Raw genomic sequence first — 26,462 nt, 5'->3', positions numbered from 1 at the left:
ACTGTCACTTGTAGAAACTGTGCGAAGACCTCCGTGGTGGCATGTTAGTGTCAAAGATATGCTTACCTGATACACCCACCAACTCAGCATTACCATCTTCAGCTCCTTGGAGCTTCGTTTGCTAGAAGCCAGTGTCATTGCTATACTCTTTCATCAATGCAAGAGGATACAAATTGAGAATCTATGAGAGATCCTTCATAGGTGTTTTTATTTATTTTTTAGTTTTAAATTGACATATCAACGATAAGATGCCCGGAGTTCCCATCAGCCATTGCAAGTTATGACTGATGGGAAATAGAAAGATGTGGCTGCTGACTCCACTCATTTTAAAGGAACACTAATGCACTAGGAATACAATTGTTTAGATGACCAGTTCCCTGCTGCCCTCAGGGTTAAAAAGGTGACTTTCATTTTCATTTTCTCCCTTACAGTGCTGGTTTCCTCAGGGAAGCTCCACCTGATTGTCAGTCTCAACGATCACAGCCAATCTCAGCAATTTTAATGGTTTATCAGACGAAAACATTGTGGGGCTTGTGTGCATGTGCGGCAAAATGCTGCACCAATCAGATAGTCTCAAAGAGACTATCTGATTGAAATAGTGGAGTTTTACCCCACTCTTTCATAGAAGCTTCATACTGTGAGCCACTAGAGGCAGGTTAATTCTGCAATGAAAATATTGTCATTTCTGCAGAACAGCAATGTTTTCTACTGCATTGTTAAAATTGGGTAATCATGTCATCCAGACTATTTTATTGAGATGAAGTTGTCTGGGTTACTATTTAATCGCTTTAGTATTTTGCCAAAATGTTTCTCCTGCCTAAGAAAATGTAGATTCTGCTTCGTTTCATGTGCATTTTCTGATTGAAAATACTGCCAGGTAGTGTCACTAATTCTCAGAAAAGTGGATATAAACATAGAGAAAGGCGAATGCTACAAATGTAATAAATTATGCTTGTGTTTGGAGATATGGGAAGAAATGATGGACTATTGGTCACCAGTTAGCTATAATTGTATTCACTGGTTGCATTTAATTTTCTCTTATTTTGGGGGCTTAAAACGTAAAACAATGGAATGAATCTTGATGGGGAAATGAAGAATGGCATGGTCTTGGGTCTACATTGTGATTGGCCTTGGTTTCAAACCACGGGGAGAGGTTGAATGATGAGGTATAGATTCAGGTTGTGTGATGTTTGTAGTAGAGAATTATGTGATCTTACCTTCTACCTGAATTCGGAGCAGATAAGAGAGAATAACGGAGTAGGTCTAGATTTTTAGAGCAATGAAAAATAATAGTATGGAATTGGGGATCTGGTTTTAGCTCAAATGGGAAATTATGGTGTGAGTAAGGGTCCTGATTGATGTGGGGTTAAATTGGAGAGGAATGAACAAAGAGACACTAAGCACCAAAACAACCTTAGCGTAATAAAGTGGTTTAGGTGTATATATCATGCCTCTGCAGTCTCGCTGCTCATTTTTATTTGCTATTTAGAAGTTAAATCACTTTGTTTATGCAGCTCTAGTCACACTTCAGAACCTACAGAGTCTCCCAACACATTTCCTGTAAAGATAGATGTTTAAAGGAACACTAAAGGGTCAGGAACACAAACATGTATTCCCAACCCTACATGGTAAAAACACTATCTAACCCCCCTTGCTTCCCTCCCCCCAATATATTAAAGGAACACTATAGTCACCTAAATTACTTTAGCTAAATAAAGCAGTTTTAGTGTATAGATCATTCCCCTGCAATTTCACTGCTCAATTCACTGTCATTTAGGAGTTAAATCACTTTGTTTCTGTTTATGCAGCCCTAGCCACACCTCCCTTGGCTATGATTGACAGAGCCTGCATGAAAAAAAAAACTGGTTTCACTTTCAAACAGATGTAATTTACCTTTAAATAATTGTATCTCAATCTCTAAATTGAACTTTAATCACATACAGCAGGGTCTAGCAAACTATTAACATACCATGTTTCCCCGAAAATAAGACCTACCCCAAAAATAAGCCCTAGCTGAATTTTCGGGGTGGGCTGCAATATAAGATATAAAAGCCCTACCCCGAAAATAAGACCTAGGCATTTTACCTTTGCGGCCCGGCGGGACTTCCTTCTTCGCTGAGGAGGAGGGGGAGGAGCGTTGCGGGCCGCGGCATCGCGCAGCGTGATGACAACGTGCGCAGCGGCGTCAATCTGCCTTCACGGATCTTCAGCGGAAGGATCCATTCCGGGCGGTGAGGCACCCAGTGGTCGGACTCTTTGAACTGTGAGTAGATCCCGGTATTTTATGTCTGGGACTTAATTAATTAAAGGGGGGGTCGATTAATTAAAGGGGGTGGATTAATTAAAGGGGGGGTGGATTAATTAAAGGGGGGGTGGATTAATTAAAGGGGGGGTGGATTAATTAAAGGGGGGGTGGATTAATTAAAGGGGGGGTGGATTAATTAAAGGGATGGTGGATTAATTGGAGGAGGTGGATTAATTGGAGGGGGGTGGATTAATTGGAGGGGGTGGATTAATTAGAGGGGTGGATTAATTAAAGGGGGTGGATTAATTAAAGGGGGGGTGGATTAATTAAAGTGGGGGTGGATTAATTAAAGTGGGGGTGGATTAATTAAAGTGGGGGTGGATTAATTAAAGTGGGGGTGGATTAATTAAAGTGGGGGTGGGTTAATTAAAGGGGGGTGGGTTAATTAAAGGGGGGTGGGTTAATTAAAGGGGGGTGGATTAATTAAAGAGGGGGTGGATTAATTAAAGGGGGGGTGGATTAATTAAAGGGGGGTGGATTAATTAAAGGGGGGGTGGATTAATTAAAGGGGGGGTGGATTAATTAAAGGGGGGTGGATTAATTAAAGGGGGGTGGAATAATTAAAGGGGGGGTGGATTAATTAGAGGGGGGTGGATTAATTAGAGGGGGGTGGATTAATTAGAGGGGGGTGGATTAATTAGAGGGGGGTGGATTAATTAGAGGGGGGTGGATTAATTAGAGGGGGGTGGATTAATTAAAGGGGGGTGGATTAATTAAAGTGGGGGTGGATTAATTAAAGGGACGGTGGGTTAATTAAAGGGGGGTGGGTTAATTAAAGGGGGGGTGGGTTAATTAAAGGGGGGTGGGTTAATTAAAGGGGGGTGGATTAATTAAAGGGGGGGTGGATTAATTAAAGGGGGGTGGATTAATTAAAGGGGGGGTGGATTAATTAAAGGGGGGGTGGATTAATTAAAGGGGGGGTGGATTAATTAAAGGGGGGGTGGATTAATTAAAGGGGGGGTGGATTAATTAAAGGGATGGTGGATTAATTGGAGGGGGGTGGATTAATTGGAGGGGGTGGATTAATTGGAGGGGGGTGGATTAATTGGAGGGGGGTGGATTAATTGGAGGGGGGTGGATTAATTGGAGGGGGGTGGATTAATTGGAGGGGGGTGGATTAATTGGAGGGGGGTGGATTAATTGGAGGGGGGTGGATTAATTGGAGGGGGTGGATTAATTGGAGGGGGGTGGATTAATTGGAGGGGGGTGGATTAATTGGAGGGGGGTGGATTAATTGGAGGGGGTGGATTAATTGGAGGGGGTGGATTAATTGGAGGGGGTGGATTAATTGGAGGGGGTGGATTAATTGGAGGGGGTGGATTAATTGGAGGGGGTGGATTAATTGGGGGGGGTGGATTAATTAAAGGGATGGTAGATTAATTGGAGGGGGTGGATTAATTGGAGGGGGGTGGATTAATTGGAGGGGGGTGGATTAATTGGAGGGGGTGGATTAATTGGAGGGGGTGGATTAATTGGAGAGGGGTGGATTAATTGGAGGGGGGTGGATTAATTGGAGAGGGGTGGATTAATTGGAGGGGGGTGGATTAATTGGAGAGGGGTGGATTAATTGGAGGGGGGTGGATTAATTGGAGGGGGTGGATTAATTGGAGGGGGTGGATTAATTGGAGGGGGTGGATTAATTGGAGGGGGGTGGATTAATTGGAGGGGGGTGGATTAATTGGAGGGGGGTGGATTAATTGGAGGGGGGTGGATTAATTGGAGGGGGGTGGATTAATTGGAGGGGGGTGGATTAATTGGAGGGGGTGGATTAATTGGAGGGGGTGGATTAATTGGAGGGGGTGGATTAATTGGAGGGGGTGGATTAATTGGAGGGGGGTGGATTAATTGGAGGGGGGTGGATTAATTGGAGGGGGGTGGATTAATTGGAGGGGGGTGGATTAATTGGAGGGGGGTGGATTAATTGGAGGGGGGTGGATTAATTGGAGGGGGGTGGATTAATTGGAGGGGGGTGGATTAATTGGAGGGGGGTGGATTAATTGGAGGGGGTGGATTAATTGGAGGGGGTGGATTAATTGGAGGGGGTGGATTAATTGGGGGGGTGGATTAATTGGGGGGGGTGGATTAATTAAAGGGATGGTAGATTAATTGGAGGGGGTGGATTAATTGGAGGGGGGTGGATTAATTGGAGGGGGGTGGATTAATTGGAGGGGGGTGGATTAATTGGAGGGGGTGGATTAATTGGAGGGGGTGGATTAATTGGAGGGGGTGGATTAATTGGAGAGGGGTGGATTAATTGGAGGGGGGTGGATTAATTGGAGGGGGGTGGATTAATTGGAGAGGGGTGGATTAATTGGAGGGGGGTGGATTAATTGGAGAGGGGTGGATTAATTGGAGGGGGGTGGATTAATTGGAGGGGGTGGATTAATTGGAGGGGGTGGATTAATTGGAGGGGGTGGATTAATTGGAGGGGGGTGGATTAATTGGAGGGGGGTGGATTAATTGGAGGGGGGTGGATTAATTGGAGGGGGGTGGATTAATTGGAGGGGGGTGGATTAATTGGAGGGGGTGGATTAATTGGAGGGGGGTGGATTAATTGGAGGGGGGTGGATTAATTGGAGGGGGGTGGATTAATTGGAGGGGGGTGGATTAATTGGAGGGGGGTGGATTAATTGGAGGGGGGTGGATTAATTGGAGGGGGGTGGATTAATTGGAGGGGGGTGGATTAATTGGAGGGGGGTGGATTAATTGGAGGGGGGTGGATTAATTGGAGGGGGGTGGATTAATTGGAGGGGGGTGGATTAATTGGAGGGGGGTGGATTAATTGGAGGGGGGTGGATTAATTGGAGGGGGGTGGATTAATTGGAGGGGGGTGGATTAATTGGAGGGGGGTGGATTAATTGGAGGGGGGTGGATTAATTGGAGGGGGGTGGATTAATTGGAGGGGGGTGGATTAATTGGAGGGGGGTGGATTAATTGGAGGGGGGTGGATTAATTGGAGGGGGGTGGATTAATTGGAGGGGGGTGGATTAATTGGAGGGGGGTGGATTAATTGGAGGGGGGTGGATTAATTGGAGGGGGGTGGATTAATTGGAGGGGGGTGGATTAATTGGAGGGGGGTGGATTAATTGGAGGGGGGTGGATTAATTGGAGGGGGGTGGATTAATTGGAGGCGGGTGGATTAATTGGAGGCGGGTGGATTAATTAGAGGGGGTGGATTTATTAAAGGGGGGGGGTTCAATGTACATACCAGTACTGTAAATAAATAAGCCCTAGTGTGTTTTTTGTGACTAAAATTAATATAAGACCCGGTCTTATTTTCGGAGAAACACGGTAGCAGGGGATAAGAAAACCTTAATTAAACAGAACTTGCAATAAAGAAAGCCTAAATAGGGCTCTCTTTACAGTAAGTGTTTATGGAAGGCTGTGCAAGTCACATGCAGGGAGGTGTGACTAGGGTTCATAAACAAAGGGATTTAACTCCTAAATGGCAGAGGATTGAGCAGTGAGGCTGCAGGGGCATGTTCTATACACCAAAACTGCTTCATTAAGCTAAAGTTGTTCAGATGACTATAGTGTCCCTTTAAAAACTCACCCTTATTCCAGTCTTCTGGTGTTGGCTCTGCCCTTCATCTGCTTTCTTGGCTGACATCAGAAGTGTATCTGAAAAGACATTGATTACTGCAAAAAGCCTGCAGGGACATAATATATTCACCACAACAATTACATTAAGCTGTAGTTCTGGTGAGTATACTGTGCCTTTAAACTTCCTTTATTGCACAGTCTGTTTAATTTAGAATTTCTAATATCCTGCTTTGTTAAAGGGTCACTTTAACCTTTTTATCCAATTAGCCTTTTTAGACTTGCTATACCCTTTGGTGCATTGCTATTAGCTCCCACTCTCTTGAAATTAAAAAAAAATAAAAATAGTTTTAAAACTCACCTGTAATCCAGCACTGGGCAAACTCCCGGTGTTGATCCCTCTCCTCCAGCTGACGGAATTGGGAGGGGGAACAAGGGATTTTGGGAGGGAATTCTAATTTGAAAAAAAACAAACAACCTGAATACAAGCAACGGAGGGAGGCAGGAGAGAGGGTGGGGAAAGGAAGAGCGCCTGCAAGGGAGGAGATTACATCTGTTGCTAATTCACTGTGAGCACTGACGACAGACACATTGTGACACCCGGACCTCAGTGACATTGTCACCTTCAGGGGTCTTTGTAAATTCTGTGAAGTCCCCAGATGGTGACAGTGCCTCTTTAACCCCTTAAGGACACATGACATGTGTGACATGTCATGATTCCCTTTTATTCCAGAAGTTTGGTCCTTAAGGGGTTAGAAAAACTATATATAAGGGTAGTAAACCACTACCATGTAGCACCTAGCAAAATTGGCGTTACCGGTATAGGTAAACTTACCCAGTACCTAGTGGAGACTCCAGAGGTCTCCAAGGGCCTAACCCCAGGTTATATAATGGAGAAAAGGAGAAACACAGAGAACCGCTGCAAAAAGCAGATGTATCAAACTGCATAAATCTGGAGATAATGAAGTAGTCCAACAAAAGAAAATATATACAGTCAAAAAATAGTGTAAATCTCCCTGTAACAATAAAATTAAAAAATAGACAAAATATATTATCAAAGATATCAAATACCCCTAATATTTAAATATGAGGATATATAAACAGAATAATACACCAAAATGAGCTTTAATAGATCATGCTCTAAGTGTACTCTATCTTAAATAAGAAAAAAAGGGGGAATGGTATATGAATACCAATTAACTACCACTAAATGAATCCTCTAAATAGTAGAAATGCCATATATAATATGGGCTACTATAATAGTATCAAAAATATATACATATCATATAAGAAAAATTAGGAAAGAGGATATAGATATCGTGGAGTTTAGAGTGCCCATGGCATATCTATAGACAGAGCAGATAGAGTGGATATGCAGGAGAAAAGTAGCAAAAAGCTGCTTAACAGACTAGTAGCAGTCTAAATAGCAACAATGTTAATAATTGTATATAATAAGCTGGCTACATCCACTTGGCTATCTAATAATGGTAGAGAAAAGAATCTATCTATTTAAACAAAAGTAATACATTATAGTGCCATACTGTGAAATATGTGGGCAAAAAGTGATGTCCAAAAAGCGGACAGTGTAACGCTTGACGCGCGTTTCAGTGCTCTTACTAGCACCTTCGTCAGAGGAAAAAGACGAAGCCCATATTATATATGGCATTTCTACTATTTAGAGGATTCATATAGTGGTAGTTTATTGGTATTCATATACCATTCCCCCCTTTTTTCTTATTTAAGATAGAGCTACTATATATAACAGAGTACACTTAGAGCATGATCTATTAAAGCTCATTTTGGTGTATTATTCTGTTTATATATACTCATATTTAAATATTAGGGGTATTTGATATTTTTGATAATATATTTTGTCTATTTTTTTGTTTTATTGTCACATGGAGATTTACACTATTTTTTGACTGTATATATTTTCTTTTGTTGGACTACTTCATGATCTCCAGATTTATGCAGTTTGATACATCTGCTTTTTTCAGCTGTTGTGTTTCTCTCTCCTTTTCTCCTTAAGGGGTTAATATACTTTATTTTCAGTAAGGGTGGTCAATAGGCCGAAGTTGTGAATACATTGAGTTTGTTGCAAAAATGTTTGTGAACGTTGAAGAATTTCTAATGTATGATAGTGTGACTGTAACTACGAATTACTTGTTTTTTCTGGTAAACATAGCCTTCTGGGATTTACAAATAAATGCATATATAAAAATGCATATAGTTAGAAATAAATGTTGATGAAGGTCAAGTGTTAAGCTCATGTTTCATGTGTAAGTAAAATGGAAATATAGGATATGGGATGGCCTTGGGGGGGGGGGGGGGGGGTGGGTGTTTTTTCTAAAATTCATTTATTTATTCCTCCCCAAAAGCTATTGTTTTTTTAAAAAAATAAAAAAAATGGAGTAAGATTTTTTTTTTTTTGACAACAGATAAGTGAATACTATATTAACCCCTTCCCGCCGTTACGGCGTTCTATGCCGTCCCGCTTTAAGTGGGCTTTAAAGCCGTTGCGGCTGCATAGAACGCCGTAATGGCTTTGAGCCCTGGAGCGCCCGGTATACTTATCTTACCGGCGCTCCGCTTCGGGAGGACTGCCTCACAGCCCAGGCAGCCCCCCCACGGCAAAAGAAGCCCCCGGGGGCCATGTGATCGTTCTCAAAGAGCGATCACATGGCACCCTATAGCTGGCTGTGGATCTGCCAGCAGGGGGACTGTCTGAAATATCAGACAGTTCCCCTGCTGGTGGGATCTGTAAAAAAAAAAAAAAAAAAATATTAGACGTGTAAAATTTAAATAAATATATTTATTTATTTATATATATATATATATATATATATATATATTGTATTTTAATACTAATATAAGTACATATGTTTGTATTAAAATACACTTAGAATGACGTTACATATATATAATATATATATATAAATACGTATAATTACAATAAAAAATAAAATATTGAAACAAAATTTTATATAAATTATATATACATATGTAATTTCATTCTAACTGTATTTTGTTATATATATATATATATATATATATATATATATATATATATACACATATATATATATATATATATATATGTAACAAAAAACACTTAGAATGACATTCTATATATATCTATCTATATATACAATGCAAATAACCGCAAATCTCTCTCTCTCTCTATATATATATATATCTATATAAATACATATAATTACATTAGTATACACGTAGAATTTAAATACCTATAAATGCATATATATTAAAATTCTACGTGTATATTTAAGTAATCTTTTAACATAATTAGGTGATTTGATTAATTAAAGGACCACTCTAGTGCCAGGAAAACATAGAGTGCCCTGAGGGTGCCCCCACCCTCAGGGACCCCCTCCCGCCCGGCTCTGGAAAGGGGGAAAAGGGTTAAAACTTACCTTTTTCCAGCGCTGGGCGGGGAGCTCTCCGCCTCCGTTCCGCCCCGTCGGCTGAATGCGCACGCGCGGCAAGAGCTGCGCGCGCATTCAGCCGGTCGCATAGGAAAGCATTTACAATGCTTTCCTATGGACGCTTGCGTGCTCTCACTGTGATTTTCACAGTGAGAATCACGCAAGCGCCTCTAGCGGCTGTCAATGAGACAGCCACTAGAGGATTAGGGGGAAGGCTTAAGCCATTAATAAACATAGCAGTTTCTCTGAAACTGCTATGTTTATAAAAAAATGGGTTAACCCTAGCTGGACCTGGCACCCAGACCACTTCATTAAGCTGAAGTGGTCTGGGTGCCTAGAGTGGTCCTTTAAAATTTGATTGACATACCTGACAACACAGGGAGAAAGTGCAGAGAATTTAATTCGCAAGCACTATATTTGACCCTGTAACTCTCCAAGACACCATAAAACCTTTACATGGGGGGTACTGTTTTACTTGGGAGACTTCGCTGAACTCAAATATTAGTGTTTCAAACTGGTAAATTGTATTACAACGATGATATTTTAAGTAAAAGTGACGTTTTTTGCAATTTTTTTTTACAAACGAACGGCACTTTTATGGACTATATTATTGTTGTAATATGTTTTACTGTTTTAAAACACTAATATTTGTGTTTAGTGAAGTCTCCCGAGAATAACAGTACCCCCCATGTACAGGTTTCATGGTGTTTTGGAAAGTTAGAGAGTCACATATAAGGCTTGCATTTCATTTTTTTGACATTGAAATTTGCCAGATTGGTTATGTTGCCTTTGAGAGCGTATGGTAGCCCAGGAATGAGAATTACCCCCATGATGGCATACCATTTGCAAAAGTAGACAACCCAAGGTATTGCAAGTGGGGTATGTCCAGTCTTTCTTAGTAGCCACTTAGTCACAAACACTGGCCAAATATTAATTTTTTTGTTTTTTTAACACAAAAACAAATATGAACGCTAACTTTGGACGTTTTATATTTGACCCTGTAACTTTCCAAAACACCATAAAACCTGTTAATGGGGGGTACTGTTATACTCGTGAGACATCGCTGATTACAAATATGTGCATTTTTGTGCAGTAAAACCTAACAGTATTATGACATTCACAGCTAAAATGTCAGACGGAAATACAAATTAAAAAAAAATATCTTATTTTCTCACATTTTTTTTCATTTTATTCATAATGAATTATGTTCCATATATGAATAGTTAATGATAAATTAAAGCCCTGTTTCTCCTGAACAAAATGATATATTATAAGTGTGGGTGCATATAATATGAAAGAGGGGAACTACGGGTGAACAGACATATAGCGCAAATTCCAGTTTTTGTTAACGTTTTGTTTTGATCAGAACGTGCACTATTGACTCTGTCCTGAAGGGGTTAACATGTTCAGTATTAAAAAAACAAAACAAAATCGATATAACATGAATACTTTTATGAAGGCTTACAAGACTTTATCTATCTGCAATTCCTGTACCATTAAGTCAAGCAAATCCTGGTATACAATTCAGATATTAATAGGGTTCTATCACTGAGAATTCAAAATAAAAATAGGCAAACGGGAAACATTTGCAAAGTCAGCTGTACTTTCACTTTTCAAATTTAATTGTTACATTGGCCTTAAAATAGAGAAACATGCATTTCTGTCTCTAGGAGTACTGCAGGGAAAATGTTTCTGTGTATTTTGCTTCTGATCTCCAACTTGTTGGTATAGTAGTTGATTGAGTTGTTTCTGTTATGTGCGAGGCCTTAAAGGGACACTTTAGGCATACAGATGACCACAATTAAGTGGTCTTGGTGCAGTGCTCCTGTCATTTTAGCCTTGTTTTCATTGCAGGGCTAAACATACCTCTAGTGGCTAACAGGAAGATGGCTATATATATATATATATATATATATATATATAGCCATCTTCCTGTTAGCCACTAGAGGTATGTTTAGCCCTGCAATGAAATGTACACAAATGAATCCACCTCTCTATGATAACTAGAGGTATATGGTAAAGGTGTCCCTAGTCTCAAGACCCTAAATCTCCTGTAAACACCTTCGTGGGTGTTCTGTGCTTATACTCCGTCTAGGGTGATGTCCCCCTCAAGGTCTCAATCGCTGTCTAAGCTCCCTATTTCAATTCAGTGCCCTCTCTAAATGAGATTTAAACCAAAAAAAAAAAAAAAAAAATATATATATATATATATATATATATATATATATATTTTTTTTTTTTGTTTAAATCTCATTTAGAGAGGGCACTGAATTGAAATAGGGAGCTTAGACAGCGATTGAGACCTTGAGGGGGACATCACCCTAGACGGAGTATAAGCACAGAACACCCACAAAGGTGTTTACAGGAGATTTAGGGTCTTGAGACTAGGGACACCTTTACCATATACCTCTAGTTATCATAGAGAGGTGGATTCATTTGTGTACATCCCTATCACCTATCTACTTGTGTATATATACCCTTCACTTTATATTTTTCTTGTGCTTATCTCTCACTGTTTAGCAAATCTCTTACTATTCCTTTTGTGTTCTGATTTTTGCCTCTGGGTGACTACACTAGGCTCTGTTGTAGCCAGCTTGTATACACTTCCATGAGGGCTTATAAACACAAAGGCGGAGATTGCTACTTTTTCTGTTCGTTTTTGTTATTGTTACATTTGTATCCTCTGGAATCAATGTGGCATACTTAAAGGATCACTATAGTGTCAGGAAAACAAAGCGGTTATCCTGACACTTTAGTGCCCTGAGGGTGCCCCCTCCCGTGGCGCTGAAGGTGTTAAAACTCCTTCAGCAGCTTACCTCAATCCAGCGCCAGGCTCCCTCGGTGCTGGTGACCTCTCCTCCCACTCCGACGTCAACTCCCCCGTCTGACGTCACTGGAGCCGCATGCGTGGCAAGTGCCGCGCGTGCATTAGAAGTGTCCATAGGAAAGCATTTTTTTAATGCTTTCCAATGGTCGCTCTGCGCGATGGAGGCAAACTATGCCTCCAGCGTCGCAGATGCGCCTCTAGTGGCTGTCCGGAAGTCAGACACTAGAAGCTGGATTAACCCCAAATGTAAACATAGTAGTTTATTATCTGTGCTGTAGAGGGGTCGGATAACGCAGACCTGAAGGGATTGACTTGTTGGTATGCAAAGCCACTGTGTCAGGTTGATACAGAGATTCACCTATTATAAGTATAATACCATTATATTTCTTGTACCTCCCTATTCTCTTGTTTTTTTTTTACCAAATGATGAATATCAGAGAGGTGCATTAATTTGTTTATATTCCTATTACCTATCTCTTTGTATATACCCTTTTATTTTATTATTTCTGTGTGCTTTTTTCCTTACTATTTAGCATATCTCTCACAATTCCTTTTATGTTTTATGTTTTGTTTCTGGAGGACCACACTAGGCTCTGCTGTAGCCAGTGCTCTTTACACTTCCATGAGGGCTTTTAAACATAAAGGGGGAGATTGCTACTTCTTCAGTTAGTTCTCATATTACCAATCCGTATCCGTTTGTTATGCTTTACTATTGACTACCAATTATTGAGCATCTCACTTAGGGTTGTTTTCCCTTTTATCAGGCTACACTGTTTAATTTGTCCTAGTACCTTTTAGAGTTACTAATAAAGTTCTTTTGTTATTTATTGTATTTTTTTCTTAAGATCTTATTGGAGTGAATTGCAAATTTAACCTTGTGGTCACTTTTTTTTTTTTAAAATATATAATCTTTTTCTTTATTTTTCAAAAACAGATACAAATACAGGTCAGGACACAATATACAATAATTATTTCTGTATACATCCTTAACCTGTTACTCAAATTAGTTCCAATCCAAACCAACAATACATCTTAAAATGCCCCGTGTGCATTATTCAGCATGACAATCTATGCAAAACTTGTGAATATATATCTTATATATAAAAAAAATAGACAACAATAAACGAACAAACGTAAATTACAACGCAAACATGGCCATGCAGATTCTTGAAAGAGAAGATTTGCAATATACAACATATCTTTCCAATTACTTTCCCTTCCTTTCTTCAGCTTCGTTCTGAGGGAGGGGACCTAAGGGAGAGGCTCATAGGGCAAGACCCCCTTCGTCTTACCTGGGGGATTCCCCCATGACACTTTAATAAGAGAAGAGCTATGAATGTTTATAGTCTTATAAAGTTTCTATCCTCTTTAACCAGCTATTCCATTTCTCATAGGTTAATCTTGATACACCTCTTTCCATTTTTAGTTGAAATTTAACGATAAGCCAGGTTGGGGTATTAAGCCCTTTCCAATTCCTAGCTTTAGAGATTTTAGCGTCTAACAGTAAGTGTATCACGAAAGGGGTGTCAGAGCCAAACATCTGTAAAGTATTAATTTTTAGTAAAAAGAGGGCTGAGGTAAAGTTACCAGGCTTGTTCGTCAGTATTGGCAACTTGTTTTTTTTTATCATGTCCCAGAAATTATATAGCGGTGGACAATTCCACCACATAAGTAAATAATCCCCTTTCTGGTCCCCACCTCTCCAACAGGTGAAAATACTGTCTGGAATTTTTTTTGACAATCTAGATGGAACTAAATACCAACAGTTCGAAAGTTTTATATTGACATTCCGCCAAGTTAAGACAATGGATATTACTATAGGTTTCGTTCCAAGCATTTCTCCAATCTTCCCCATTAATTGTAGTATTTAGTTTTAAGGCCCATTTCTCAATAATAGGTTTAATGAGTAGTTCCGCATCTCTGGTACCCAGCTCCATACATCCAGCCAACAACCTCTTTAAAGATGTTCTTTCCGTTAATTTTCCCAGAACCTTCAGTCTTTCTGAATTTGGGGCTAGATATTTAATCAGAAACCCTTTTATTCATAGGTAATTAAAAACCTTGTTGTAGCCTTAAATGTATTCATTATTCAATGTTTGGAAATCTTTAATATTATTATCACTCATCAGATTTCCTATTTTGGAAATGACCCTCTCAGTCCAGTTCTTTAAAGAACCACTATAGTGCCAGGAAAACATACTCGTTTTCCTGGCACTATAGTGCCCTGAGGGTGCCCCCACCCTCAGGGTCCCCCTCCTGCCGTGCTGGATGGAGAGGAACTTGCCTATTTCTCCAGCGCCGGGCGGGGGACTTTCCTCCTCCTCGGCTGAATGCGCATGCGCGGCAGGAGCCGCGCACACATTCAGCCAGTCCATAGGAAAGCATTCTCAATGCTTTCCTATGGACGCTGGCGTCTTCTCACTGTGAAAATCACATTGAGAAGCGCGGAAGCGCCTCTAGCGGCTGTCAATGAGACAGCCACTAGAGGCTGGATTAACCCTATTATAAACATGTTTATAGAAAAAAGGGTTAAACCTAGCTGGAGCTGGCACCCAGACCACTTCATTAAGCTGAAGTGGTCTGGGTGCCTATAGTGGTCCTTTAAAGCTAGATCCTCTATATTAGCTGCGATATACTTTAAGGAAAGACGTGGGATCAACTTATTTTGAATTTTTTGATTTATCTTACATTTTTTCCATTGCTTCAATATATCTTGCAAGATTTTACTTTCTATTTGCACATAGGGGGAGGCCCTCTGGTTTCATCTGACTTGCCAAAATAGTATACTCATATAATTTTTATACAAGTGACACATTTGGTTCTTTACGATTTATTAGTTAATGTTCATAACCTTTTTCTAAATGATTACTTGATTCCTATTAATTCTCTGCTGTGGTGCAACCATTCCACAGCCATTGCTGCATATTCGCAAATCTGAACCCCTCATAGGCGTCCGCATGGCACCCGGGGGTGGAGGGTCCCATCTTTGAGGACACATGATGGAGATTTTCTGTCATGCTTTCCTTTTATGTCTGAAGCTGTGTCCTTAAGTCAGGTCTGTCATACCTGCGGCTCCCCAGGTGTTGCTGAACTACAACTCCCATGATTCCCTGGCTATTTGATCATTGAAAGAATCATGGGAGTTGTAGTTCAGCAACACCTGGGGAGCCGCAGGTATGACAGACCTGACTTAAACGTAAGATGGCCCCAGGAGATTAATTGAGATTAAGTTGTCATGGTAAACCAGATGATTCCTTTAAAGGGTAAGTATAAGCACCATAACCACTACATGTTGTGGTTTTGGTGCTATTCCCCGGTCCTAGGTCAAACAGTTTTTAAGCTGTTTGACCAAAACACCTACAACTTGAACCCTGCCCACTAGATTGCTAACGTGGAATTTTTGGACTAGGGTATGATTTCTATAATGTTTTCCCATGATGTTCTTGAACTTAGTATAAGATTTTGCTTGAAGTTGGAAGTTACCTACGTTGCATGCATTGAACATATTTAACTCCTACAAGTAAAACTTAACTTATATTTTATCTGTCCCAGACTTTTCTAGTGTTGTTTGTTTTTGGTAAATCTCTTCACACAGCAATTTATATTGTTACAGATTCAAAGGAATGCTTCACTTCTCCAAAGTTTTTATTTAATATGCTTGACTATACTGTAATGACGCATAACTTACATTTAGGTGTTATGAAAACTAGATGGGGTGGGGGGAAACTGTGGCTAGAACCTGAAAGAACTCATATCAGATACAAAATGTATACTGCTGAGCCCCTTTTGGTATTCACAGTCCATGATCTCTGTCTGCTCACCCTCTGTTCCTTAGTTGTCCTGTAACCTGTTTCCTCTGGTAGTTGTATAAACTTAATTAACTTTTTACCACTAGGAATCTTCAGGCTGCTATTGGAGCATATTACGACTTTGAAAGTCCAAGTGTAACTGTTCCTTGCATGTCATTTGTGGAGGATGTTACAATTGGGGAAGGAGAATCTGTGCCACCAGACACACAATTCACCAAGACCTGGAGGATCCAGAACACGGGTAAATATTGTCTGTCTATCCATTTTGTCTTGTGTATCAGGCTTATTCACAAAAGTCTGAATGGCGCCATGCTCTACAGTGCCGATCAGAATGAAAAAAACAGACATTGTTCATGCTATTCAAAAATGTTTGAGTTTTGCAGAGAAGGCTCAGAATAAGCCTGATTATGGTCTGGATTTCAGCTGGATTGAACCCTGCTGGATGGCTGAACTGCAGACCTGGCTTGTAAATATATTTTAAAAACCAAACCATTTGCTCGCTGACAGTGCTAGCAGTCAGCGGGTAAAAATTCTATACAAAATGTTTGTGGATTACCGTATATACTCGAGTATAAGCAGAGTTTTTCAGCACATTTTTTGTGCTGAAAAACCCCAACTCGGCTTATACTCGAGTCACTGTCTGTATTATGGCAATTTGCATTGCCATAATACAGACTGGGGGCTGTGGGGGCTGCAGAGCTCTTACTTACCTCTCCTGCAGCTCCTGTCAGCTCTCTCCTCCTCCACGCCGGTCCGTTCAGCACCTCGGTCAGCTCCCAGTGTAAGTCTCGCGAGAGCCGCGGGGTCATAGTGCGGCTCTCGCGAGACTTACAGTGTGAGCTGACAGAGGAGCTGCACGGACCGGCGTGGAGGAAGAGGGAACTGACAGGAGCTGCAGGAGAGGTAAGTAAGAGCTCTGCCAGACCCCCTCCTACACAGTGCTCATTCACTGGACCACCAGGGAGTGAGAGCCCCCCTCCCTGCCATGTATCAAGCAGGGAGGGGGGACGAAAAAAAAATAATATATTAATATAATAAAATAAAATAAAAAATATTAAAATAATAATTTAAAAATAAATAATAATAATTAATAATATAATATAATACATATTAATAATAATTAATTAATAAAAACAATAATCAAAATGCCCATCCCCCCACCAACACATACACACACACACACACACACACACTGCATCACACACACTCACACTTCATTCATATACGCACACTGCACACACACACACACACTGCACACACACACACACACACACTGCATCCATACACACACACTGCACTCATACACACACACTGCACTCATACACACACACTGCACTCACACACACACACACTGCACTCACACACACACACTGCACTCACACACACACACACACACTGCACTCACACACACACTGCACTCACACTGCACTCACACACACACTGCACTCACACACACACTGCACTCACACACACACTGCACTCACACACACACACACACTGCACTCATACACCCACACTGCACTCACACACACACACACTGCACTCATACACACACACTGCACTCATACGCACACACTGCATTCATACACACACACACTGTAAATAAATATTCAATTAACAATTTCCCACCTGCTGCATTTCTAGTCTTATCCTAGTCTTATACTCGAGTCAATAAGTTTTCCCAGTTTTTTGGGGTAAAATTAGGGGCCTCGGCTTATATTCGGGTCGGCTTATACTTGAGTATATACGGTATATAAGAAATCCCAAATGCAATTTTTTTTTTTTTTATTCTTTATATTTGTAGTGCAGTGACACATACATGTTTCAATAATGATATAAGACATGAGAAGCAAGCAGCATATATAAACAAGAGGTCATGATGGACTGCAATTTTTATTAAAATAATAGCTCTGTCATAGTATGTCAGCAATAGTGATAGTGGAGGCTGTATAAACTGACATTATGGTCACACAAGATAAGAAGAGGTAAACAAACCAGCAAATCTAACATGCCTAGGGTTGCATCAAATTATATGAACTAATGCAATTAGAGTATGCTAGACATACAAGATGCAGGTAGTTGGTGCAACAGAGGTTATATAATAGACAGTGTAGTCTCAGCGTAGTAATGCGTAGGTCATTATGTCTTCAGTAGTTACATGTTTGAGTCACACACATTGTTAGAGGAGTTACCACTGGGTATGGATATCACATCAATATAAGAGCATTGTGTGCCTCATGATGTTACATAAGGTAAGACAACAGGTCAAAAGCAAATAAAAAACCAAACATGAGAGCGAGACGTATACTACTTAGGCATGACAGTGGTAGGCCTTTTGCAAGTGAGAGTCCCCAGTCATCCTATGCCCAATATTGGGAAGCAGCTGGAACAGGAGGGTTAATTTCCCCCAAATGCAATTTTTAATAATCATCAATACCCTTCTCCGCAGTACTTCTCACTTTCTTTTCCTTTTAATCTTAGGATCAGAAGCATGGCCCCCTGGGGTGTGCCTACGATATGTTGGTGGGGATCAGTTTGGTCATGTAAATATGGTTTTAGTGCGTTCTCTAGATGCCCAGGAAATTACAGATGTCAGTGTGCCAATGTGCAGCCCAAGCCAGGCTGGCATGTACCAGGGACAATGGAGAATGTGTACAGCTACAGGCCTATACTTTGGAGGTGAGTGGTAGAATGTGTGTTTTTATTTTTTTTTATCTTCTTGTAATTGTTGGTAAGAAGAAATACATGGACGAGATTCTTGTGTTTCTCTTTTTCCTCTGTTTGTTTTCCTTTTTCTTGTTTCTAGTTTCCTTCATCGTCTCTTTAAAGTAAAGGGATGGAGAAGGTGGAAAATATTTAATTGCAACAGAACACAAGGATACATCTCTAACCTCTTTTGATACACCACTGTTTGCTCATTTCACTTAAAGAGTCCCTCCAAGCTCTGTACCCACTACAGCATGCGTTCTAAAATGATTTGACTACATTCAATGGGAGGGCAGTGAGCATAAGTGGTTATGGTGTTTTCAGTATTCCTTTAGCCCCTTAAAGATCAGAGCCTCAACGCCGGCGGGCGGCATAGAACGTCCCTGCCGGCCACCCCACAGTCCCAGGTCTGTGGGGACTGTCTGGCAGCCCAGACAGTCCCCCCTCAGCAAATTAGGCCCCTTGCGGGCCATGTGATCGATCTGTTTTATTGCCAACGGTTTAGACATTAATGGCTGTGTGTTGAGTTATTTTGAGGGGACAGCAAATTTACACTGTTCTGCAGGCTGTACACTTACTACTTTACATTGTAGAAGATTGTCATTTCTTCAGTGTTGTCACATGAAAAGATTCTAATAAAATGTTTACAAAAATGTGAGGGTTTGTGAGATACTGTGTGTGTGTGTATATATATCATAAATAACGTCATAAATATACACGTAGACTTCAAATATATAAATGTGTGTGTGTGTGTGTGTGTATATATATTTAAATTCTACGTGCATATTTAGGTAATTTTATTAATTGCAATTACAAACCTGCCTGACAACCCAGGCAGAAAGTCCAACAAATTAAATTTGCTAGCACTATATTTGACCCTGTAACTTTCCAAGACACCCTAAAACCTGTACATGAGTGGTACTGTTTTACTCGTGTCTCTTTGCTGAATACAAATATTAGTATTTCAAACCAGTAAAACATATCACTGTGATCATATTGTCAGTGAAAGTGACTTTTTTTTGCATTTTTCACACACAAATTGCACTTTCACTGATATCATTGTTGTGATATGTACTGATATTTACTGTTTTGAAACACTAATATTTGTGTTCAGAGAAGTCTCCCGAGTATAACAGTACCCCCATGTACAGGTTTTATAGTGTTTTTGAAAGTTACATAATCAAAAATAAGGCTTGCATTTCCGTTTTTTTCAAATTGAAATTGGTCAGATTGGTTATGTTTTCTTTGAGTGCGTATGGTAGCACAGGGTATTTAACCCTGTAACTTTCCAAAACACAATAAAACCTGTACATGGGGGGTACTGTTGTACTCATGAGACTTTGCTGAATAGAAATATGTGCATTTTATAGCCGTAAAAACGAACGGTATTATGACATTCATAGTTAAAATGCCACGCAGAACTAAAGAAATGTTAGGTTAGAGCTACCCTGCGTGATCGTGAATGTTGGAGCTGAAATGTCCATGCAGCTAGAAGAACATGGGTTGGTCGATACCACCGTAGTCTGTCATTTGTTACGGCTTAGGTATCATGCCCTGCACGATAGAATCAAGAGAATCTGGAAATGAACACACCTACAGAAGTAAGCCAGCCCATTAACCATGAAACAGGAATAGTTAAAAAGAAAAAGTGAAAAGGACATAACTCCATATACCCTTAAGTAATAGATGGTAGGCGTATCTAGATTGTAAAGGAAGAGCCTGACTGTGACTCATCAGTAATATATTATACGTGAACTATATAAAACCGAATATCTATAACCAGAGGTACAAAATAAGAGAATACAGTATACCTGTGAAGATTAAGGACAACAAGTCACCAAATTCAGCTTGCCTGAGTGTGGTGAAGAACCTCTAAACAGAAGTAACAGATAATGTGAGAGAAGTATGTTAAAAAAAAAAAAAAAAAAAAGCGGGGAGCGGAGCCTGGCAGCCATCCTGTACAGACGCCATCTAAACCTGCTCTCCCGAACCCGGAGATAATCTGCCAAAAATCCCCCAAACAAAGCCCCATCGAGACTCGACGGGTACCCGGCACTGACCAGCGATACATACCGCACCGATTGATGCCTTTTTTCCAGGCACCCAAGCAGCTCAGGCAGAGGCGCAAATCCGCGGCCTACCGCGCATAGCCAACCCAAGGCCTAGAGGCCTACCTCGGCGGAAGCCTCCTAGAACATTACGCATCAAACCCGGACACGGGTACCACTACCATGGGCCGCCGCTCACACAAAGCCACAGCTGGCCCCAACACGCAAGGCAGAGATATAGGGGAGATGTGGCTTCGGACTGCGCAACCAGAGTCAGCGCACACCACGCATCGACCCCCAGCCGGCCCGGCACCCGAACCCGACCAAGGTGAGCCAGCCACGACAACGGCCCTCCCGGCGGAACACCCGCTGACACCTGAATCCCAAGATGACTCAGCCCCCACTACTAAAGGGGACCTAAAGGCCCTCCTGATCAACATCCAAAAATTGCTAGCGGCGGATGTCGCGATGGTCAAGGCTGACATACAAAGCGTAACAGAAAGGGTTAGAAATGTGGAGGCAGACCTCACCAACGTACAGGACACAGTGTCCACCCTCAAGGACTCGGTCCAACGACTCCAAGCAGAGCAACATGTACTAGCTGGGCAGATTGCCTCCCTGGAGGACAAACAACGTCGAACGCATATAAAAATCAGGGGTGTTCCAGCCGCGGTCACGACCACTACACACGGCGGCTGCTCACAACAATGCTATCGCAGACAACCGCAAAGAAAATAACTCTGGACGGGATTTACAGAGTGACGAGCTCCGCACACCTACCACCCAACACGCCCAGAGATGTTATCCTGCGCTTACTGACAGTGTCTGACAAGATACTGATAATGACCGCCATAAAAGGCAAAACACCGCTGACATTTGAGGGCGCTCAGCTCTCCTTTTTCCAGGACGTTACTAGAGCCACATTGCTGAGGAGAAAGACCTTTGGATCCGTGACAACTGCGCTGCGCAAAGCAGGCACAGGTGGGGGAACACAGGCGCACTGCTTGTCCATCACAATGGGACTGAGCACCACCTTGCATCCCCATCCGGGACCCCCACCTTCCTGAGGGCACTGGGACTACAACCTTCCACGGCCGTAAGCCAACCGGAGAGCTGGGACCCAGAGGGCAGCTCCAATCCAGGACAGTTACTATGTAACCCACAACCTTTACCCACCTGACCTTGCACAAGGACTGAGCCCAGAGACAATACGCACGGCGTGGTCACAACCGCCTAAGAGAAGATCCAGACCTCCTGTGATGAGGGTAGTTCCAGAGACCACCAACTCTATTGTTTTACCTTTTATTTCTTGGTTGTACTGCTGCAACTCACTCATCACACATTGCATCGCACACATGTCTCTGTGCTCCTCTCCCTCTCTCTTTTTCTCTTTTTTTTTTTTCTTCTCTCCTTCACCACAATGCAACCACGGCCTTGGCGCCCCCGCTCTCACAAGAGCTGCAGACAGCCTCCCACGCACGATAGAACATCGGCGCCCACTCTGGTTTAACACCACTCCGCCCACCCCCGCCACCCCCAGGGATGGGGGATACAGATGCCACACAGGGTACGACGCATACCGGAGCGCCCAACACATGTCAGCCCAATTCGCATGGAACTACTAAGAGCTCCACAGGCAAGTACACATAGGCATCCAAACCCACACACCTGAACCTTCCTGCAACACATATACACCTGCTCCCACACACACCGACACACAAGAGCCCGAACTAGGGAGCATCTTCACACTCTCACACTTGTAGTACACCAGGGGAATAACATACATGTCACCATGCCTGTCACAACCTTGTCGACCCCGGGTATGTCACCCAACTTGCTTGCTATATAAAAATGTGCTTACTACCTTGTCATCAATGTTAACACTATTTCGTTGTTCCGCTCAAAATGTCATACCATTGTTTCCGTGAGATTCTGTTAACTTGCTAAACCAAGCACGCATAAAAAAAAAAGCGTAAATGTACATGAATCGTAATTAATGAAAACTATTGAACGTATGCATAAGGTGGACCATGCGTGAATCAAGCATAAAGCGCCATGCCCCTTGTCAACCCAGGAGTAAGGGGCGCATAAACGAGTAAACGTGTAGGTTTTAGTGCGTACCCAATAGGGGTAATATGGCTGCGTGATGCCTTGATCGATTGAACGAACATATCAGGATAAACATAAAAGCAAAGAAGGACCACTTACCTGTAACAGTAATAATAATAATGATCAGAGAGACTTGGTGTCACGAGAGTCGTACCCCAACACAAGGGAAAGAGGAAGCCCACAAAAGGTGGATCCGGAAGACATATTACCGAGCCTTAGAATGGCCGGACTTAATGTAATATATAACAAGAAACTGGGCCAAGATAAATCAAGGACAGCAATAACAGGACTACTCCAGACAAAGCCAGGTTAGGATACCAGAAATCACAAGTCAAATATGAAGCCGAGGTCAGGGTACCAGATATCTCAAGTCAAATACGGGAAATCACAAGGGAATCACAAGCACTAAACGATGATCTAATAGAAACCAATCGGAAATGAATGGAGGTTAAAACAAGCCTTAAATAGGCTCAAAAGAGTTCCCATTGGTCCACGTCATCTCTGCAAACCCAAACAGCATTGGGTCGCCTAGGTGATGTGATACCTCTTTAAGGTAACAACGTTGTGGCAAAACCAACCTCGCCACTGGGCCATGGAGAAGCCTGTTTGCTAGCCTCCTACCTGCTGACTATGGCCCCTGGGTTATTTGGGGCATATTGTACTTTATATTGCTGCAACTGGCCCTTTTAAAATCATCGATGGACATATTGGGACTTTTTGGGATTGTGGCGAAACCGACCTCGCCACGTGTCCTTGGAGGGGGCCGATTGCCCGCCTCTTGCCATTGGACTATGGACCAGACTTTATGGGAATGTGATGCCCCAGATAGCTATACCATGGAGCCTATTCATAATTAAAGACTATGGGAAAGACTTTAGCTCCTGTTGTACTGTGTGAGTAGGATCTGCGCGCTATTCGGTAGTTTTGTGCGCGCAGATCCCAGCTATCTGGGGATAGGTGAAATGTCTGTGTGTTATGTGTAAAAGGTGAATTTATGTATTTTAAAGTGTTTTACTGTCTTTGTGTCCCCATGTGCTTAATGGAGTCTGTCTCTGTGCTGGGAGATAATTGGATTACTTCTCCAGCACAGAGAAGGCCCTGGAAAGCTAGGGGTTTTAAAAGATACTTTTAGTAACTTTTTAACCCCTGGTCTGATCCATGCCATGTTTTAATATGTTGTTCCCCTGAATGGATTGATTGTGGATATGTAATTTTGTGTGAATGTGATGTATGGTTTTGAAGTTATAAATATTGTGTAAAAAGTATATTTTAAACTGTATGAATAATGGGATTATGTGTCACACTAAGGGGAGGGGATGTGTGGGAGGTAACATCTATGTCATTGGTTCTTTTATGCCTCCCCCTGGGTGTGGCCTGTATGTGTGAGTTGGAAATAAAAGCCAGGCTGGATGAGCCAGTCCAGAGTTCCTGTTTTTACCCTCAAAGTGATGTGTCGTCTCATTATTGGGGGGGAGGATTTATTGCATGCTGTTCCAGTTGACTGCTAGGAGTGCAAGACTATTCGTATGGTTCCTATTCAACGGTCTACAGCATTCCTATGCTTGAGAAGGTTCATATGCTGCATCGGTTCGGTGATTGTGGTGTCTGCCAGAGTGCTTGGAGTCCTCAGGAAGCACTAGGAGCATCCATTAACGGACGTACCAAGTCGGGGTGCCAGGCGATCCGTTACAAACGTCATGGCTTAATTTTATTTTATTTCTAGGGGCTGCAGTTTGTCCTGCAAACAAAGCATTCTAATCATGTGTGGGCGCCAGGTAAAGGCAGCAGCCGATGGGAGACCACTAAGGGCCCAACTTCAAATACATTATAAAAATTGTGAGGCAGGAGATGTTGTAAACATATGTGAGTGTGTGAGTGACAAACCAACATATACCTTGCCAAAACAATTGAGGGGTTAATACTGGAGTAATACTGTTGGGGGAAAAAAAAGATTAGTATAAGCGACTAGAGCTAAACTAGATGGCATGAATATACTTGACAGCATATAATGTGTGAAATTAAACTATTACAGCATTTGAGTTACATATTATAATTCTAATATTGATGATTCTCAAATGTATGTGAATTGAGAACCCAATTCAAGCATGGGTCAAGCATAACGACGCTTGGTAGCAGGAAATTACCAGATACGTAAGCAAATGTTAACCTGAAAAAGTAATTTAGGATATAGCCCGGAGACAGATAAGTGATGAACATAGCGAAGGCAAAGTCGATAAAACCAACTTATATTTCGGAACAGTCATTAAAGAAGCCGCAGCTAGGCCAGACATGACGGTGCCCAATGAGCTTCTAGTGAGGTAAAATAAATACTTGCATACGCCACAACCAGCATGTTTGGAGTTTAGGCAGTTTGTGTTGATGACCTTTTGAAGTTATGTGACGAGACCAATCTCGCCACATTGCATTGGAGGAGCCTGGTTACCCGCCTGTTGGCTTGGGATTATGGACCCTGGGAGATTTGGCCCATTCAATTCAGTATGATAGGAGTTATGTATTTTTGTATCCTTTTTGTGTTTTACTGGTAACATGTGCTCAATGGAGTCTGCCTCTATCCCTGGATATAATTCGATTATTTTCCCCATTGTCTCCAGGATAGAGGGCTCTGTAAAACCGGGTTGGGCCAGATAGCCATGCTGCCAGCCAGGCCCCAAAATATACTTTACTAACTTCTGAACCCCTGGTCTGATTCATGCCATTTTTTTGATATGTTGTTCCCCTGAATGGATTGATTGTGAATATATAATTTTTATGTGAATGTGATGTATATATTAGAAGTTATGAATATGCTGTAAAAACTGTATTTTCCCTGCCTGTGATAAATTACATTAACCCATTGTGTTCAGTAATTATATCACAGGCAGAGGGGAGGATTTTATGTGTTTGTGCTGGGTGTGTTTTATGTTTTACTGTACGGGATTGGTTACATGTTGTCCCTCCCTGTGCTATGTCCCCTTGCATGGGGACTTGCATAAAAGTCTGTGAGTGTTAATTAAAACTGTTCACTGCTTGACCCTCAACACGGAGCTTTGTCTCGTTCTTGGGGGGATTTACTGTATGCTGTTAGAGACTGATAGCCAGGAGTGTAAGCCCCTTGGGTGCTTTTCCTGTTCAGCTGCTAGCAGCTATCAGTGAGGTTCCAGTTCAGGAGTTTGGAGTGCTACTTGGTATCCTGTTCGGGAGTTTGGGGTTCTGCAGTAGCTGTGCCTGTGTCTCTGGAAGGGGAAGATCTACTAAACGGCGGTTTAACCCTTTTATGCCCGGGGTGCCGTTACACTTGCATACACCACAACCAGCATGTTTGGCGTTTAGGCAGTTTGTGTTGATGACCTTTTGAAGTAGATGGTTCTGTGCTGAACCATGATCTTAAACGGGATGGGCTAGGGTTTTTATAGGGTAAACACCTCCCATAAATACAGACCTTTGACCTTAAACATAATAAATAAATATATATATATATATATATATATATACACATATATACATACATACATATAATTACATAAATAAAGATCTAAAATCTAAATAGATATGTATCTATATTTAAGTTCAACGTCTCAGGGAAATGCACTCAGAGGGTTTGTAGTCTTGTGCAACATATCCTTTCTTTTTGTGCAAAGGTACAGTCAACGTTTCAGTCCGACTTTAAGAAAAAAA

General features: G+C 41.6%; 1 protein-coding gene across 2 annotated transcripts in view; it reads left to right on the top strand.

The window, feature by feature from the left end:
- ILRUN (inflammation and lipid regulator with UBA-like and NBR1-like domains) overlaps window positions 1–26,462 on the top strand; it is a 47,605-nt gene that overhangs the window by 892 nt on the left and 20,251 nt on the right. For both annotated transcript variants that reach the window (XM_063453027.1, XM_063453031.1), the window contains exons 3-4: window positions 16,011–16,165; window positions 18,406–18,603. In XM_063453027.1, the coding sequence (XP_063309097.1) occupies window positions 16,011–16,165; window positions 18,406–18,603 (353 nt within the window). The remainder of the gene's footprint in view (window positions 1–16,010; window positions 16,166–18,405; window positions 18,604–26,462) is intronic.

The sequence above is a fragment of the Pelobates fuscus genome, chromosome 1, assembly GCF_036172605.1.
Source record: "Pelobates fuscus isolate aPelFus1 chromosome 1, aPelFus1.pri, whole genome shotgun sequence".
Taxonomy (NCBI): domain Eukaryota; kingdom Metazoa; phylum Chordata; class Amphibia; order Anura; family Pelobatidae; genus Pelobates; species Pelobates fuscus.
The sequence above is the reverse complement of the archived record's forward strand: the minus strand, read 5'-3'. Positions and strand labels throughout refer to the sequence as shown.